Source organism: Zalophus californianus, chromosome 5, assembly GCF_009762305.2.
Source record: "Zalophus californianus isolate mZalCal1 chromosome 5, mZalCal1.pri.v2, whole genome shotgun sequence".
Lineage (NCBI taxonomy): Eukaryota > Metazoa > Chordata > Mammalia > Carnivora > Otariidae > Zalophus > Zalophus californianus.
The window spans coordinates 17,809,701-17,828,435 of NC_045599.1; the positions used below are offsets into that span (position 1 = coordinate 17,809,701).

General features: G+C 44.3%; 1 protein-coding gene across 8 annotated transcripts in view; it reads left to right on the top strand.

The window, feature by feature from the left end:
• The window catches only part of SNX24 (sorting nexin 24), a 154,928-nt gene that overhangs the window by 85,460 nt on the left and 50,733 nt on the right, over window positions 1–18,735 (top strand). For 7 of the 8 annotated variants that reach the window (XM_027606580.2, XM_027606579.2, XM_027606583.2 and 4 more), the window contains one exon: window positions 11,077–11,181. The exons of the other annotated variant lie outside the window; for it this stretch is intronic. In XM_027606580.2, the coding sequence (XP_027462381.1) occupies window positions 11,077–11,181 (105 nt within the window). The remainder of the gene's footprint in view (window positions 1–11,076; window positions 11,182–18,735) is intronic. 8 annotated transcript variants of the gene reach the window in all.

Below are 18,735 nucleotides of genomic sequence, written 5' to 3' on the forward strand. Positions count from 1 at the left end.
GACATAGTGGCTTAAAGCAACACACATTTATCTTTTTATTTTTTTTAATTTAATTTAATTTTATTATGTTATGTTAATCACCGTAGATTTCATCATTAGTTTTTGATGTAGTGTTCCACGATTCATTGTTTGTGCATAACACCCAGTGCTCCACGCAGAACGTGCCCTCCTTAATACCCATCACCAGGCTAACTCATCCGCCCACCCCCCTCCCCTCTAGAACCCTCAGTGTGTTTCTCGGAGTCCATCGTCTTTCATGGTTCGTCTCCCGCTCCGATTTCCGCCCCCCTTCAAGCAACACACATTTATTATATGTCAACAGGGCCATGTTCTTCCTGGGAGGCTTCGGGGGAGAGAATCCATTCCCCTGCCTTTTCCAGCTTCTAGAAGCTGTTCACAGTCTGTGGCTTGTGGCCTCTTCCGTCTCCAAAGCCAGCAGTAAGGCCCCTGCAGGTTCTGTTCCTATCATCATCTGTCTGGCCCCCACAATCCCCTCTCTGAGGGTGACACTTCAGCCTCTCCCTGGAGATTACGTTGGCCGTACCTGCATAATCCCAGATAATGTCTCCATCTCAAGGGACTTGATTTAATCCCACCCTTCAGCCACGTAACATGACACAGTCTCAGGTTCCAAGGATCAGGACGTGGACGTCTTTGGGGAGAACCATTATTGTGTCAGCCACAAACCCATTTTCTGGTCGACCTTATTTCTCACTTTCTCATAAGAAAACAGCAGTGGCCACCAAACCAGTCTCCCCATTCACCCCAGTGTATGAAAATCACTTTTTCTGTCTCTTTGCCATGCCGTATGGCCTCCCCTCTGCGTTCTGATCTTTCCAAACCAAAGGAAAACATTGCACGTTCTCCTTTTCTTGTGTGGGTTTCTTTTATTCCCTCGTGTCTTTGTTCTTGGAATTCCTGTTCCTTTATTTTTATGTGTTTTTTTTTAAAGTAATCTCTGTGCCCAACGTGTGCCTCGAACTCACCACCCCAAGATCAAGAGTCGTGTGCTCTACCGACTGAGCCAGCCAGGCACTCCTCCTGTTCCTTTAGAGTAGACGTTTCTACTTAACTTAAAAACATCTAAGACGTCATTAAAATTTAGTTGGCCCTAAGTCTTTTCCCACTAGGAGACACATTTTTTTATAAAAGGGACAGTATCTTATCTTTTCTATCTTCCTCGCCGCCTGCTAGTGTTGGGCTCTTATTGAGCATTAAATAAGTATTTGGCAAATGGGATGTTTGGAGGACATTGTGGAGGAATATTTGGGGTGAAAAAAATGGTGTTTGGGCTCACTGTAATTTCCATCCCAGGTTACACCGGGAAGTCCTTTGTAGCTCTCCAGTCCTAGATGGGAACTCCACCACCAACACCACACTGAAACCCAAGCAAGCCTACCCTGTTCTTCTCTGTTCACTTTTCGCATAGTATCCTTTTTAAAAATGAAGTTACACGGTTCCCTCCATGCTGCTCAGGCCCAGACCATGGTGACAGGGAGAGCCTGCAGCTTGCACGTGCTTCCCCTGTGCCCCAGCAGCACCTGCCCGCATCCCCTAGAGACAAGCAAGTTACCACTTTGAATGGTGGTCCTTGAGAACAGCTTTACCTCCTTTACGCCTGCAGTCACGGGAGTGAGTGGGGAGAAAAACCTTCCCTGCATGGCCAGCTGCTGAGTCTATGCCTTCCCAGCTGTTTGCTCTCAGCACCAGCCCAGAGGTTTCATGGAAATAGGGTGCTGGTTCATTACTAAAATTAACTGTCCTCATTCTTGTTATTGCCTCCTTTTGGCTTGAATAAAATATTACATTCTTGTATTTGAATTAACAAAGTACACATTTCAGAGGAACCCCAAAGCTGCCTTATGGGTTAAACCAGGACTACAGCACCACATGTAGTGTTTCTAGAGGGAAGCCCAGGGATGTAGGGATGCCAAGGTGGAGTAAAAGGTTGAATTTTACCCTAAAGGCTCCCCACTTCTTTCCTTAACTTTTTTGTTCCATTTCCGTCTTCTTCTTCATATGCTCTGGAAAAGTATTTGTATTCCTTTCTGTGGAAAATGGTCACTATTGGAGCACCTTGGTGGCTCAGTCGGTTGAGCATCCAGCTCTTGGTTTCGGCTCCAGGTCATGATCTCAGAGTCCTGGGATCCAGCCCCTGAGACCGGCTCCAGGCTCAGCAAGGACTCTGCTTGAGATTCCTTTCCCCTCTCTGTCCTTCTGCTCTTCCCCTGCACTCATGCACATGCTCTCTCTCTCTCTCTCTCAAATAAATAAATATATAAATAAAATCTTTTTTTTTTGAAGATTTTATTTATTTATTCGAGAGAGAGAGTGAGAGAGAGAGAGAGAGAGCATGAGAGGGGGGAGGGTCAGAGGGAGAAGCAGACTCCCTGCCGAGCAGGGAGCCTGATGTGGGACTCGATCCCGGGACTCCAGGATCATGACCCGAGCCGAAGGCAGCCGCTCAACCGACTGAGCCACCCAGGCGCCCCATAAATAAAATCTTAAACAAAGAAAACAGTCACTGTCACCAGCGTATCTATGACATGTCTGTGTGGAGTTCTGAGTTTACTCTTCTCATGGTATAAAGCGGAAAAGGAGGGGGCACTTGGCTAGCTTAGCCTTGGCTCTTGATCTCGGGGTTGTGAGTTCAAGCCCCGTGTTGGGTGTAGAGATTACTTGAAAATAAATAAATAAATAAATAAATAAATAAATAAATAAATAAATAAATAAATAAATAAATAAATAAAATATTTAAAAAAAAAATAAAAAGGAAAGGGAGTGATCACTCCAGGAGAAGGGGACTGTGCTTGCAGCATTGTGGAATCTGGTGGCTGCCCGCGTGGATCAGAAAGGCCATGTGGCTGGGTGCAGCATGGCCAGAACAGTTAATCATCTGCTGGAATGGCAGAGGAGTATTTATCTTGTGAGCAGCTGAGCCCTGCTGGAAACATATTGTCTTGGGTTTGTCTCTCCTCATCTAAAGCAATTCATTACTCACCTACAAATGCTGTCACAGATCCCCGCAGCTATGATGATCGACTTCCTGCACACTTCTGACATAAATAAAAAGGAAAAGTGTTTTCTGTACTGTATCTTCAAGATTTAAAAGAGAGAGAGAGAGACAGATAATGGAGTTGATTTTCTATTTTACAATGTAAGAAACGTCATGATTCGGTAGTTTTAAAGGAAGTTTCTTTAGCTTTAAACTGAAACCGAATAAGCTTATTACCACAGAATAATTTAGCATTTTTTGCTTTGTTCCTGTTTGAGGATTTCCTCAAATGGTGTAGAGGTGAGATATGTATTTATTCCCTTACAGACAGTCATAAATTGTTTCTCTTTCCCTCCCTCCCCCTCCCCTTCCTCAATATTGGATCAGTTTCATCAATAAATGAACATGTCGTAGCATTTCCCATTTAGCACAATAAAACCCGCCTTTGAGTCCATGCTTCCCTCCCGTGTTGCCCCCGTTACTCTCCTTTCTTGGTAGAATTCCTTGACAGAGGAGTCTCTGCTTTCCCACTTCTTACCTGCTCTCTACCCAGTGTTTGACTTTCCCAGGCTCGCTGGGCGCAGTCTGACCATGCCCACTTCTTGGAACACTTTGCTGCCCAAGCACGTGGTTTCAGCCCCTGCTCAGTGAGGGACTGACTGCCTGCTTCTCTGTCCTGCCTCTCAGAGTTGGAGGTCTCAGCCCTTGTATCAGTGCCCTGTTGGAGTGGAACAGATCACCACACACTCAGTAGCATAAAACAAGAGGCTGTATCTGCTTGGAGTTTCTGCGGGTCAGGAGTCTGCACACAGGTTTACTGGGTTCTCAGCTTAGGGTCTCACCATGCCGACATCGGGGTGTCTTCAAGGCTATGGTCCCATCTGGGGCTCAGGGTCCTCTTCCAAGGTCATTTTAGGGAGACTCCGTTTCTTGCTGTCATGGGACTGATCTCCCTTTTTGCTTGCTGACTATTGACCAGATGTAGCTCTCAGCTCCTCGAGGCCACCCCCAAGTCCAAGCCATGTGGCTGTGACATGACAAAGCCAGCAGTCTGCTAGGACTGGGTCTCATAAAAGGTAACCTGATCAAGGGAGTGACTATCCCCCACCATGTTTACAGATGCCATCTGTACCCAAGGGGGAAGGGATTCTGTAGCACATGCACCCAGAGACTCGGGATCTTGGGAGCTGTCTTAGGATTCTGCCATGACAGCAATTATTTTTCTGTCTGTGCTAGTGGAGAAACTCCCACTGTCATCTAGTTCCATGGCTCTAGATTCCACTTAGGTATCTGATGCCCAGATCTACAGACCCCTATCCACTTGCCTATACTTTATATCCATTTGAGTGCCTAGTGGGCCTCTGTGACTTTAAATCCTCAAAACCAAATAGTGGGTTCCTTTTGACAGGATTATTTTTGGTTGGATGTAATAGGCACTTGACTAGGTTTCTTAAACGAGTGAGAGATGATTCTCACACTACAACAAAACTAAAAGCAGGCAGTCCAAGGTGATGTAGCAGCTCCACAGTATCCATGTTCCAAGCTCCTTTTTGTCTTTCTGCTTTACCGTCTTCGTGTTCGCAGGTGCCTTGCCCCCTTCTGGTTACAATATAGCTGCTGTCTCTCCAGTCCTGGCTTCTGCATTTCTGTCAGGAAGAAGGGCCTTTTTCTTTTTTCTTTTCTTTCTGTCTTTCCTTTCCTTTCCTTTTCTTTTCTTTTTTCTCTTCTTTTCTTTTCTTTCACTTCCTTTTTCCTTTTCTTTTTTCTCTTTTCTTTCACTTCCTTTCCTTTCCTTTCCTTTCCTTTCCTTTCCATTCCTTTCCTTTCCCTTCCTTTCCCTTCCTTTCCCTTCCTTTCCCTTCCTTTCCCTTCCTTTCCCTTCCTTTCCCTTCCTTTCTCTCTGAGGAAAACAGGAGCCTTACCCAGTAGACTTAAACTACATTTCATTAACACCTCTGTCACATGGCCATCCTGATTACAAGGGAACTTAGGAAATCGAGATTTTTTGCCCAGCTTGTTGGCACTCTGAATGGCATTGGGTTTTTGGTTTTGGATTTTTGGGGTTTTTTTGCAAGAAGAAGGAAGGAGTGAATATTGGGTAGGCAGCTAACAATATCAGCTGTAAGCCCTACTTATATGAGATTAGACTTTGCTGCAAGTAACTCTAGAGCCAAAATAATGGTGGCATTCACAGATTTCTTTCTTTCTTTCTTTCTTTCTTTCTTTCTTTCTTTCTTTCTTTCTTTCTTTCTTTCTTTCTTTCTTTCTTTCTTTCTTCCTTCCTTCCTTCCTTCCTTCCTTCCTTCCTTCCTTCCTTCCTTCCTTCCTTCCTTCCTTCCTTCTTTCTTTCTTTCTTTCTTTCTTTCTAAAACATTTTATTTGAGAGAGAGAGCACGAGCAGGGGGAGGGGCTGAGGGAGAGGGAGAAGGAAACTCCCCACTGAGCAGAGAGCCGGACGCCAGGCTCAGTCCCAGGACCCTGGGATCATAACCTGAGCCGAAGGCAAAGGCTTAGCCACTCACGCGCCCCACAGATATACCTTTATTTTTCTCATGTAAATGTGTAGGACTGGTGTGGCTGTTTCATGATCATCAGAGGCCCAGGCTCTTGTGCCTTTACCATTCTCCAGGGGAGGCTTCTACCTCATGGTTGAAGGTGATGGTCGTGTGTCTCTCTAGCCATTACATGGCCAGCCAGGTCAGGCAGCAGGATGGAGGAAAGGAAAGAAGGAAATCGTCCTTCCCTGTAAGAACACCTCCTGAAAGGTGCACATACATGTCTGTTTACCTGCCTTCCACCAGAATTCAGCCATATGGCCACACACAGCTTCAAGGGAATTTGGGAAATGTGTTATTTATTCTGGTCGGTCATGTACTCAACCTGAAAATCCGTTCTGTTCTGTAGAAGGGAGAGACCGTGGATTTGAGGAGATAACTAGTGTTCCCTGCCACTTTCCCTGAACCTGGCTTTCCAACACCCTTGAGTAAACAGTAAGCGAGTCACTCAAACATGACTGCCAGGCAAAGCCACAGACCTGAAACAGCTAGGGACTTGGAGTGGTTCTGAGCATCTCTTCTTTCTACATACCCCTGCAGCTTCTACCTGTCGCCGCTTCCACTGCCAGGACCACAGTCCAAATCACCCTGGTCTCTTGCCTGGATTTCTTCTGTAGAAGCTTCTGAGCGGTCTCCCCACATTGACTCCCGTCCTATTATGGTGCATCTTGCTTATGGAATCTAGCATGACCTCTTTAAAGTAAATTTCTATCAGGTCATTCCCTTGCTGAAGACATTCACTAAGCTTCCCATTTAAAATGAACACAATTTCCTGCATAGCCTCCAAGGCCCTACCGTGTGCGAGGCTGCCACCTGTCTGAACCGGTCTCCTCCTTGCTGTGTTTTGACCACCCATTGCTCCATCTGCTGTAATGTTCCTTCCCCGGCTCCTTAACTGGCTCCCTCCCTGCGTAATTCACATCCCATCCCACACAGGCCCCCAACTCCCACCCCTTTCTGTTACTATCTGCCCCCACCCTGTTTTATTACCTCGTTGTACTGTTTCTTGTCTTTGCCTGGTGTATAAGCCCTGTGTGCCCCAGGAGTGTCTTTGGCACTGAATTAACAGATAGGAGAGGCTCAGTGTCTTCTGCTCCATGACCACCTTCAGGGGCTCTTGCTTCCCCCTGGAACTTAACTTTCCTAAAAGACAAAAGATAATCTACTTGAACAAAACCTAAAATGTATTCATCTTCCCCAGGCTATCTACTGCATGGATCAGCCTTCTCCCAGAAGCTCCCTGCTCCAAATCTGCTGTCCCAGAATTCCCTTCCTCACACCGATGGGACAGAGCTGGGAGTCCTGATCCTCCTCTTTCTCTTCTCTGCTTTAAGCTGCTTTCTGGAGTTACATCCTCAACTTCCTTTGTGTAAAAGAAGCCACAGGAGGTAAACTTTTTGAGGTCTTGAATGCCAGAAAATGCTTTTGTCCTCCCACACGTGATTGATGGTATGGCTGGTGATAGAAATCCATGCTCAGGTTACATCTTTGCAGCGCTGATGTCCTGACATCCACCATTGGCGATGAGCAGTCAGCTGCACCTGCCGGTTCCCTTCCTGTGCTCGTCACCCAGTGTTTTCCCTGGGTCTTCCCTCTCTCCTTGTTTTCCTGAGAGCTCACAGATAAATGTCAGTAGCCGTGGGGCTTTTAAAAGTATATTACGCTGGTGCTTAGTGAGTTCTTAATCTGAAGATCTATATGAAGTCACATAATTCTTCTGTCATTCCTTTGAGAATTTCTTTTCTCCTTTATGGAATGCTTACTGAGTTTATATTAAACTTCCTGGATTAAGCCTGGTGGTGTTTTTCTTTTCACCTAACTTAGTTCTCACTCTCTTTGTTGGACAGTTTGAGAGACGTCCATGATTTTATATTCTACCTCTTTTAATTTTTTACTTCCGTATCATGTTTTTTAATTAAAAAAAAGCTCATTCTTTTTTCATAGCACTCTCTTCTTGTTTTATAGAAGCAGTATCTTCTCAGATCTCCCTGCAGTTAATAGATAATGTCAAAGATCTCTTCTGTTACTTGTTTTCCTTTGGGGTTCATTGTTGCGCTTGTTTTTCTTGTCCTTTTTCCCATAGTGCTGTCTTTGCTGGGGTAGCTAGCCTCAGTTGCCCATCCAACAGGATGAATTATTCTTGGTGTTTGTCACTCGTACCTTGCCTCGGGTACGCAAGCCTGGTCCCTCTGTAGGGTGTGTCAGCTGGAGGGCTTCGTCATAGGGAGTGAGAGGAGAGAGCCAGCTGTTAGACCGGGGACCCCATGACAGGATGAATAGAATGGCAGATGCCGTTGTTCCAACCAGATGCCTCATTCATTTTCCTGAGGGACGCTGACCCTTTTTTATGGGGTAGGGGTGTGAGTGCAGCCAGGTTACTAGTCCCCCCCGCTTATGGGGGTAGGGGTAGAGTGTCCATTGGCACGAGCCATGAACTCATGGTCTTATAAGAGGGTCTTACCCTCTTCTTGGTTCCCCCTGCCCTTACACCAGTCCTGAGCACAAAGCTCTCAAGTCTGTTGAGAAGACGGGGGTACCCGCTCTTTGCGATCCTCTCCTGAGGTGGCCTGGCTGGGGGCTTCCTCCTCTCTGTTTTCTTCATTGACATACTCCTGCTTTCTGTCTTGTAGAAAGTTCTTGATCTCTCAGTTGGTAAGTACTTCTCTGCCCCTTTGTTTTCATTCTTCTGTGTCCCATTACCTTTGGCTTTTTGCCTTTTCTTTTCTTTGTGGATGTCTATCTGGATTAAATTCAGGTACATAAAACAGAAAGTCCCAATACCAGTAACCTTTAAGAAAAAAAGGGGGGGATGATTTTTTTTTTCCTCTCAAAACACAAGTCTGGGGGTGGGCAGTCCAGGGCTGTTGAGGCAGCTCCTGAAGGCTCCCAGGCACGCAGCTGCTCCTTCCTTTCTGCTCAGCCATCTGAGCTCCCATCCTCAGAGTTGCCCCATGGTGGCAAATGGGCACTGCAGCTGCAGCCATCACGGTTACATTCTAGGCAGGAAGAAGGTGGTGGGGGACGGACGTGGGTGGGGTGCGAGGTACGGTAGAACAGAAGGTGCAAGCCACCTGAGTCTCTACAGCCAAGTGGGGCTCGAACTCACAACCCCACGATCCAGAGTTGCATGCTCTACCGACTGAGCCAGCCAGGCGCCCTGAGTCTGTTCCATTTTATGAAAAGTCCTCAGTGTCTTCGGATTACTACTGTCTTCCACTCTCTGCAGGGGGGTTTGGGAAATTTAGCATTTTGGCTGAATTTAGCTGAATACATGATTATTTCTAATAATACAGGAGCTCTATTGGTGAGGAAAGCAAGGAGAGTGGATTTGTGGTTTGCAGCTAACACTTTCACATGAGTATTTTAATGGCACTTAAGGTGTGGAGGGACGCGGCAAATCCAGGCTCAGCCTGGTGGCTTGAACTGGAAGTGCTGATCTGGGAAGTGTACAAAGACCTCTTCTTTTTCGGTTAATGATAAATATATTCTTCTGTACAGGAAGATGTTTTTATTTCAAGTTTAGCTGCTAGGCTTTAACTGTGTGCATTTTCTTAGTGATTATCATGCTCCTTATGTGCATGTGTAGTGAGGAGTCTGTGATGAGAAAAACTTTTGTTTGTCTGAGTTTTTGGAACTTTGAAAAACAATTTTGATTTTCTGAGCTGCTGTCTAGGCATTTTACAGTATGATAACCCTGCTCACACCCAGAGTCGGAACATTTAGGTGAGGACTCGAATTCAGGATTTCTGCCATAAGTTCTCACTTGGCTTTCCCTGGTACCTTTTAAAATAATCTTTTGGAGTTAAGCCCTCGACAAGTTAGTGACCTCCGTCCTGACCACCTGTAACTGATAGGTGCTTGCTCTCCTGCTCTCTTATCTCCTGTTTGCTCATAATCTGCTACCCCTCCCTTCCTTCTGGGATCTGTAATATATCTTCTGACTCTATGTCCTTTCCGTGGGGTATAATGAAGCTGTGCCTTCATTCAAAACAAGCCCATGGCGTTCACTTCCCCAGCGTGGGAGCTCAGATGCTCAGGGCTTGTGCTCCTTACTCAGCAGGTCATAATCTGTATATTCTTAACCAGCTCTGACTTCCCACTACACAGTCTCAGTAGGTTTTCCAAGTTTTTAATTAGAATACTAACCTTCATTCCACTTTAGTCAGTGTATCAGCTTCGTATTACTGCTGTAACATATTAGCACAGACTTAGTGGCTTGAAACAAGACAAATTTATTTTTTTAATCCTTCTTGAAGTCAAAAGTCCGAAACGAGTTTCACTGGGCTAAAATCAAGGCATCACGAGGCTGGAGGGGAGCATCCATTCCCTTTCTTTTCCAGCTTCTAGAGATCACCTGGGCTCTTGACCCTTCCTCTGGGGTGGAAGCCAGTCATGTAGCATCTTCCAGACTCTCTCTGACTCTGACCCTCCTGCTTTCCTCTTATAAGGAATCTTATTATTACACTGAGCCCACCTGGATAATCTAAGAGAATCACTACATTTTTAAGACCCTTAATTTATCATCTTTGCAAAGTGGCTGGCCATGTAAAATAAAGTAACATTCACAGGTTAGGATGTTAATGTCGTAGACAGGATGTACCTACCACAGGCAGCTCTAACTTAAGTTCCAGTAGACTTTTTCTTTTGTATGTGGTTCCTTCAGACTGCTGCCCAGAAAGGCTTAGCTGAGAACCATGATTTTTCTTGAACAGAATTTGGACCTAATTCTTAGGAGCATTGGAAGCATCAGTCTTTCTCTTTTAAAAAGCTAAAGTTCATCCTGTTACCTTTTGAGAAACTTTCCAAATGGTGTGGTCTAGTTCATATGGCATTTCCAGTGAGATGGTTATAAACATTGCATTTTATTTTGACTTTTTATGTGAAATAATATGTAGAAAGTCTTTTTCACCAGAAAAATACTTCTTCTGAGCAAAATTTCTTTCTATTAATTGACTTTGGAAATTATAAACTACTTTACCTCCATGATGATGCATTTACTGAACTTCTTTTTTTTTTTTTTGCATTTACTGAACTTACAATTTTTCAGAAAAAAATAATTCTGGTCTGAAATACTAGATGATGTACAACCATAACAACTACCAAAAACACAAAACTCTTATCCTAAAACCTGAACATTTAGGACAGCTAAGTAAAGAATTTTTTTTAAAGATTTTATTTATTTATTTGAGAGAGAGAGCAAGGAGGGGGAGAGAGAGTGAGAATCTCCAGCAGACTCTGCTCTGAGCATGGAGCATGACACGAGGCTTGATCCCAGGCTGCTGAGATCATGACCTGCACTGAAACCAAGAGTCAGACGCTCAACCGACTGAGCCACCCAGGCACCTCTAAGTAAAGAATTTTTTAACAAAATTTCAATATAATTATATTTTCTTCTGCCTTTTTATTGGAGATAGTAGTGGTTCATTTTCTTTTACTGGCTTTTCCCCTCAAAGAATGTCTTTATAACTGAGACATTTTCTGTTTTTGTTTTGTTTTTGTTTTTTTTTTCTGTTTCTGTCTTTATAGCTGAAGAAATGTATAAAAACTCCAGAAATCCCTTCTAAACATGTTAGGAACTGGGTCCCAAAAGTCTTGGAACAACGACGACAAGGTTTGGAAACATATTTACAGGTAAGATGTGTTTAGATCCTCAGTTAATATAACGTAGCTTACATAAACTTGTATCTCAATATTTTATTCTCACAATTTTTGAGTGAGATGCAAAATACTTCAAGCAGTCAAACATTCTAGATTAAAATAAAGAAAGTTTAAAATGCTAAATACGTTGTTAGTTGGTTCTTTTAGCTTTAATTAGCTTCTGTTTATCATGTGGATCGAGGAAGTGAGGGTTTTGTGGAAAGGTAAAAACTGATGGAAAGCGGATCTGTCCATTTTTTAATTCAGCTCTACAGATTGCTTTGTTTTTGTGTTTCATTTTCTCTCCAAGATTTGTTGCTTTCTCCTAGCATTTGCCCAGCCTTTAGGTTTTGGTTGTTGAGGACATAGAGAAACTGAATTTTCGCTGGGCCTGGCTTGTCCGTCTTTGGAATCACCTTGAGAAGGAGTGTATAAAAATTGCCTCAGATGAAGTGCCTACTTCTTTGAAAATTGGGATGTGTGTTTTTGAAGGAATTCGTTTGGATGTTCTTTTCTGCCATTGAGAGGAGCTGGCAGAACTACAGAAGCAGGATTAAATGACACTTGTCCGAAGTAAAAAGGAAAAGCAAAGGAAAGGATGGAACAGTGTCAGCTCTTCTCAGTTTTAAAATACAAAGAGCTAGAGGCCTTTGTACGAATATTCCATGTAGTTGTGGATCCACAGAGTACCACAGAGGGCAGGTGCTGGGATGGCTCAGGCTGGGTGCTCAGCCAGGACACTGAGCACTAGAGAGGCAGATGCGTGAGAGTGATCCAGTGAGTGTGGCTGAGAGGAAGTGAAGAGCTGGACCTCACCCAAGGGTCCATGATCATCTCTCCTCCAAGACATGTGACATTGCAGAAACAACAGCTCATACTGTGCTTTCCATTAATAATACCTCTGACCCCTTTAAGCTTTCACGCTAGGATAGGTTCTGTGTAGGCAGGTAGCTGGAGGCTCTGGGAAGCCCACATACGATGGCGTGTGTGACAGACTTTTTCTGGCTGGTTGTGCCTGATTCACCGTTGGTTAGAAGTTGCAGAGAAGCTGTCCCCACAGGCTTGTACTTGGTGATAAATTCAGATGACTCTCTCCCGATGAAGCCCATTGTCTCTTGGTGGCCTTGTCTAGTTTTCCTGTCTTGACAGCGTTCAGCAAGGAAAGCTGATGTGCTGAAGGCCTTGCGAGCATCTGAGCGAGGGCTCTCTGTACTGTTTTTATTCTTCTGCTTTGGGGCATTGTGGACAGACCCTTCCCTGCCTCCCTCTGGAAGCGGGAGATGAAAGGAGACGGGGACCACAGATGACAGGAACGTGTGTGGCTGTGTTCCTTAAGGCTGTGTGTAGGGGGCTGTGAGACTTCCAGAGCTCCTGGCAACACCGGCGGGCAAAACCAAACCAAAAACCGAGACTTTAGTCATTGTATGCAAAGGGTAAGAATTCATGTTCTCTGTAATTAAATGGAATAGGTAAACAATGCATTCTTATAGGCCACACTTTCCACAGATATTGTATATCTTCAGGCTTTCTTTGTGAAGAATGCTCTCCTCTTTTTCCTCCCATTGTGTTTGACACATGACTTCCATTACTCCTTAGTGTAAACAGTTTAAGTTGTTTGTACTTTGGATATAAATATGCAGATAAAATCATCTGGCACAGAGAGGAGTTTACAGTGACTCTCAAATTGAGCTTAGAATTTTCTATTCTCAGAAATAGGACTTGAAAGATGTGGTTAGGGACCAAGAGGGCTTGCTTCCTGTCGTGCATTTAATGTTCGTTTTCTTGTCGCTTAGGTCACCAAGGAGGTCCAGGGAGCTCTGTCTTCTCCCTTCTCTACCTGATTCCGTTTGCGGGCAGTGGGAGCTAGATGGAATTTGCAAAGATGAGTGGGAATGCTTTATCAATCCCAAGTGAAATGAAAACCCTAGGTCACATGTCAGTTTTGGATAACTTTTGGTGTTCAAGTCTCTGTAGGAGTAAGACAGTCTCAGCATGCGCTGGATGGGGTGGCTCTGCTCTGGCCCATAAACCTGAGAAGGTATCCACACACCCCACAGCCATAGCGTCTAAAGCTCACGGTGACATTAGAACGTTTTCCAGTCCAGCCCGCCTCCTGCCCTTCAGTTATGCTCAGGATTATTCTTCTGGCCTCAGTTTCCCACCCATAGAACAGGCAGATTAGCACTTGATAGGGCCACAGAAAAGAACTCTTCCCCTTGTCCAAAGATCAACTGGTAACTTCGGGACCGTGGGTGAGTGTGACAACGTTCCCTAAGGTCGCCCACACTGCTCTTTTATTTTAGTAGTAGAGAAACTGAGGTCTGGTGTGGTTACGAAGCCTGCCTCACTCCCTAGAGTTTATTAAAGACATGGACTGAAATTTTAGTTTCTTAACTCCCCGGAGGCTCTTTTCACTCTGCATTGTAGATTTTCTAATTTCTCAACCTTGACGTAGTTTTACTTAAGGATATATTAATAATCATAAAAGAAAAGTCCTTATAATTATAAACTGTTTATGATTGATAAACAATTAACTATCTATCCCCCAGCTCCCTTGATAGATTGATTAGTGATTTTTTATTTTTGTTTTGTTTTATTTTGATTGGTTATTTTTTAAACCTGTAACTTGAATACTTAGAATCCTGTGAAAACTGTCAGCATGCATCTGTTTTCCGTGTTGCGTCATCTGCAGAGAAACCCAAATCTTAAGAATATATTACCTGGGGTGTCCCAGACTGATTTGACGCTCAGACGTGGTTTATAGAATACATCCTGTTTTGTTTTTTTTTTAGAGAGATTTTATTTATTTGACAGAGAGAGCACAAGCAGGGGGAGAGAGAGAAACAGGCTCCCTGCTGAGCAAGGAGCCCATTGCAGGGCTCGATTCGGGACCCCTGGGATCATGACCTGAGGCTAAGGCAGACGCTTAACTGGCTGAGCCACACAGGTGCCCCAGAATATATCCTGCTTTGAGATGACTTCCCGTTTTTCTAGAGACCCCTCTTAAATAAAAGTACAAAAACTTCATAAGGAATGAACCTCCACAGTTAAGTATTGGATAGGCGGGGGAAAAGGGGATCATCCAAGGAAGAAAAATTTTTAACAACTTTCGAGAAGATGGAATGTTCTGGAAGTGCACGAATGGATACAACAGAGAGCAGAAGGCAGTAGCCCCGAGAGCCTGCGGTAGAGGCAGGAAGCTACCTGCCTGAGGAGGTAGCTGGAGAATTTCTGGACTCAGCGTCGGCAGGTGAAACTGAAAACCAGTGGGCCCATTCACAGTGCACACATGGGACCAATGTCTCGGCCACTTGTTGTCTATAGAATATAGGCAGCCTGATGTTTATGACTGGGCCAAAACTATTTTTAAAGACTTTTCTCATCAAAACAGAACAATACACCAAGATATTAAATAGAATGACCATGGAGAGCTAAGGCTTCTCATGTAGCTATTAGGGCCCCGAGTTCACAACACCCTTCCCACCAACTGAGCCCAGAGGAGAGTTGACCAGATGGCATCCTCCACCCACGTTTTCTTTCCATGTGGAAGGAGGTCTGACAGAGCCGCAGAGGAAACCCACCCAAGCCCCCCACACTGCTTTTTTCAGTGAGATCTGATAACCAAAGATCGCCTTTGAAGAACAAAAAGACCAAGATGAACTGAAACACTGAATTGTCAGGATAGAGATAATTCACAACACAAAATATGTCCTAAAGATTCGTTTAATAAGTCTAGAGAGCTGCCCAAAGGCATTACATCCAAAAGATGACACTAGGAAACTGTAAGATGAGCAGTCGGGACACACAAGAGTTCTTGGGATTTGTCGAGTCCCCCAGCTGGAAATATTCAGTAGCTGCTGTCCAGTTGGGAAACTGTTCCATAAAGTACAGATACAAAAACTCTCCAGCAAAAGACAAGACACATGGAGGATCTTTCCAGGCCTAACATCCTGGAGTCCTAGAAAGAAAGAAGAGGGGAAAATACAAAAGTAGGGGAGGGAATAATCAAAGGAAAAGTAGTTGACCATTTCCCAAGCTGGAGGCTCTGAGCCTTTACAAAGACAAGGTGCTCCAAGGCAGAGCACCAAGAATGATAGAAACCTGCCAAGGCTGAGACACAGCGGCAAAATTTCAGTGTGTCAGAGATGAAGATCCATCTGTATGCTTCCAGAGAAGAAAAACAAATGGTGGGCAAGGTTGAGGTTCACTTGGGTCTCCATTTCCTTATCTGAGGCTGGCTTAAAAGGCAGGTCCCTCTCTGTTCTTCGGTAGCAACATGAAATTGCCAGCTGGCTTGGTTTTTAGACAGCCATTTTCCTTGGGAAGTTTGCATTCAGCCCTCCTTGCATCTGTTGCAACACTGTGAGATTTATGTTTCTGAGAAAGGGACCCACGTCCTATGTCACTTACTTGAGAACAGCAGAGGTTTATGTTTTCATCTCATTTATAAGGAGGGAACAACAGTTAAATATACAGGGAGGGGCAGCTGGGTGGTTCAGTTGGTTAAGCGTCTGCCTTCAGCTCAGGTCATGATCCCAGGGTCTTGGGATTGAGCTCCATGTTGGGGTTCCCTGCTCAGCGGGGAGTGTGTTTCTCCCTCAGCCTCTCCCCCCTCCCCGCTCATGCTTGCTCTCTCAAATAAATAAAATCTTTAAAAGTATATGTACAGGAAGTGTCGGGAGCTAGAGTGAAGTGGCTCATAGAAATCGTGATTAAGGATAATCTAATCTAAAAGAAAATGCCTTAAAATTCGTTGGTAGAAGACAGTTGCACAGCTGGTGCGGGGTTTTTTATCCAGTGCATGCAGGATGCTGTTTTCAGAAGATCCAATCACCTGACTAGCCTGCCCCTCATGTGTTTTTTAAAATTATGCAAGGCAGTATAATGTTCCATTGAGCCAGGAGTCTGCAGTGGACCAGAGTATTATATTTTTAACTCTGCCAGTAGTACATGAAGCATTTATTAAAATTGACGCTGTGTGCTTGAAAATGTGTACTCGCTAATTCTTGAGTGCAGTGAGCTATATATAACGGGATGAAGTTTGTTAAGCACGCTATTCAATCAGACTTGGCTTTTTGATCTCTAAGCAGAAAGGTGTGTTAAAATGTGTCCCACTTATATTTCTATGATTACTCCTATGATAGAGCTTAGGTCGACCATCCCCGCTTTCTGTTGATCCCTCTCTTTCTGAGTTTTTGCTTTTCTTGCTTGCTTTTGGATTGGTGGCAGATTTTTTTCCCTCTTTTTCTCTTTCCATTTTCTCTCCTCTGTTAGTTTATATCTGTTCTTGTTGTAGTTACCTGTTTTCTTCAGTCTCCTCCTGAACATGACAAGGACCTTAGAATGTTTCAAGTCTGATCACTCTAGATATAGGATTCTAGGTTGACAGTCTTTTTTTCAGCACTTGGAAAATATTGTGCTGCTCCCTTCTGGCTTCTAATAAAAAAAAATCCACTGTCATATTATTGTTTTCCCTCTCTATGTAAGACGCTGTTTTAAGATGTCTGTTTTCAAGATTTTGTCTTTGCCATTAGAAGCTTAATTGTGTTGTGTCACGGTGTGCACTGCTTTGGGTTTTTCTTGTTTGGAGTTTTCTTCTTCCCGATTTCTCCTGTCCCTCCAGGACTATGATAATTGGAATATATGGGTTTTTTTGTTTGTTCGTTTTTTAAGATTGTATTTACTTGACAGAGAGAGACACAGTGAGAGAGGGAACACAAGCAGGGGGAGTGGGAGAGGGAGAAGCAGGCTTCCTGCTGAGCAGGGAGCCCGATGTGGGACTCGATCCCCGGACCCTGGGATCATGACCTGAGCCGAAGGCAGACGCCCAACGACTGAGCCACCCAGGCGCCCCTCAGGAATATATGGTTTTTTTGATCCTCATTGAAGATGTGTATCTCATAGCCTTCTCTAAAATTCTGAGTGAAGGGATGCCTGGGTGGCTCAGTTGGTTAAGCTTCTGGGATCAAGTCCTGCGTCGGGCTCCTTGCTCAGTGGGGAGTCTCCCTCTCCCTCTCCCTGCCGCTGCCCCTGTTTGTGCGCTCTCTCTCTCTCTCTCTCTCTGACAAATAAATAAATAAAATCTTAAAAATATATGTAAACCTCCTGTCTTAGCTGGCCTTCTCTGACACTACTCAGTCCAGGGAAGGTTGGGTTCAGGGGACTCTACCTCTTTTTTGCTGGGTGAAGGTGGAACACGAGATTCCCCACTTGGCCTTCGCTGACCTCTGGGCTGGGAGGGGTGTTCTTCATGACTGCTCAGAGGATGGGAGCTCCAGCTCCCCACCTGGTCTCCACTGACCTTGGAGACCTTGGATAGGGTACATTACTGGCTTGGGGTGGGGGGAACAAGAGTCTTGGCTCCCTACTCAGCATCTCTGATACCACCCTGCATTGAGTGCCTCATTGCAGCCTCATGAGGGTGGAAATCTAGGCTTCCCGGTGGGCTTTGGCTGCCTTGAGTGGAAGTGTTTACCCGACGGAGCCACCCCAGCACCCCCTGGCTTCAGTGGAGGTGGACCAACAGTCTTTTCTGTGGTGTTTGGGTTGAGTAAAGTGGTCAGTGTCTAAAAGTTTTCAGTCTTGCTAGGCTGTCTCTTTTCTGGTCTTTTTGCTAGAGGAAACGGGCTTTTATTGGGGCTTGATTTGTCTGCCTCTCTTGGTATTTCCTGGCTTCCAGCTTTTTCTGCTCCAAGTCGAGATACATGAGGCAAAAGGAAAACCCAGGAAAGAGAAAAACTCACCACTGTGTCATTACTTAGGTGCTGGCAGGTTTCATTTCTTCCCTTAACTTAACTTAGATACAATGTCCAGTATAATGTGTGAGTTGTATTTGGCAGGAGGAAGAGGGAAAAGTGTATCTCTTCCATCTTAATAGAACTGGAAGTCTATCCTGTGACTTTTAAGTTTTAATATCACACTTTTTTTGTTTGAGAAATTCTGTTTGCTCTTTTTGGATTTTGTTTTGTTTTCTAATGATTATTATTTATTTCATTATCTTGGTACACAAACATCATAAAAAGTGAAAAAATAGTGTTCCACATTCTTTTCGCAAAATGAAATGGTCCAAGTTCTTGATGCAAAATAATGTGTGGTGAAGTTCTTCCTATTGAATGAACAGATCCAAAAGAATACTGCATTTCCTTTTTCATCATTTTTCTTTCTTTTTTTTTTAAAGATTTTATTTATTTGAGAGAGAGAGAATGAGAGATAGAGAGCATGAGAGGGGGGAGGGTCAGAGGGAGAAGCAGACTCCCCGCTGAGCAGGGAGCTCGATGTGGGACTCGATCCCGGGACTCCAGGATCATGACCTGAGCCCAAGGCAGTCACTTAACCAACTGAGCCACCCAGGCGCCCGTTTTTCATCATTTTTCATCATTGATCCCTAGGTGTGAGAAAATTCATCTATGATGGCATCTGAAGTCTCATGATCTGTGATTTTACCTTTGCAACCAATTTTGCTATATATTATGGAAGCCACTAGTCACATGTGGTTAATGAACATTTGAACATTTGAAATGGAGCTAGTCTGAATGAAGGTGTTCTACA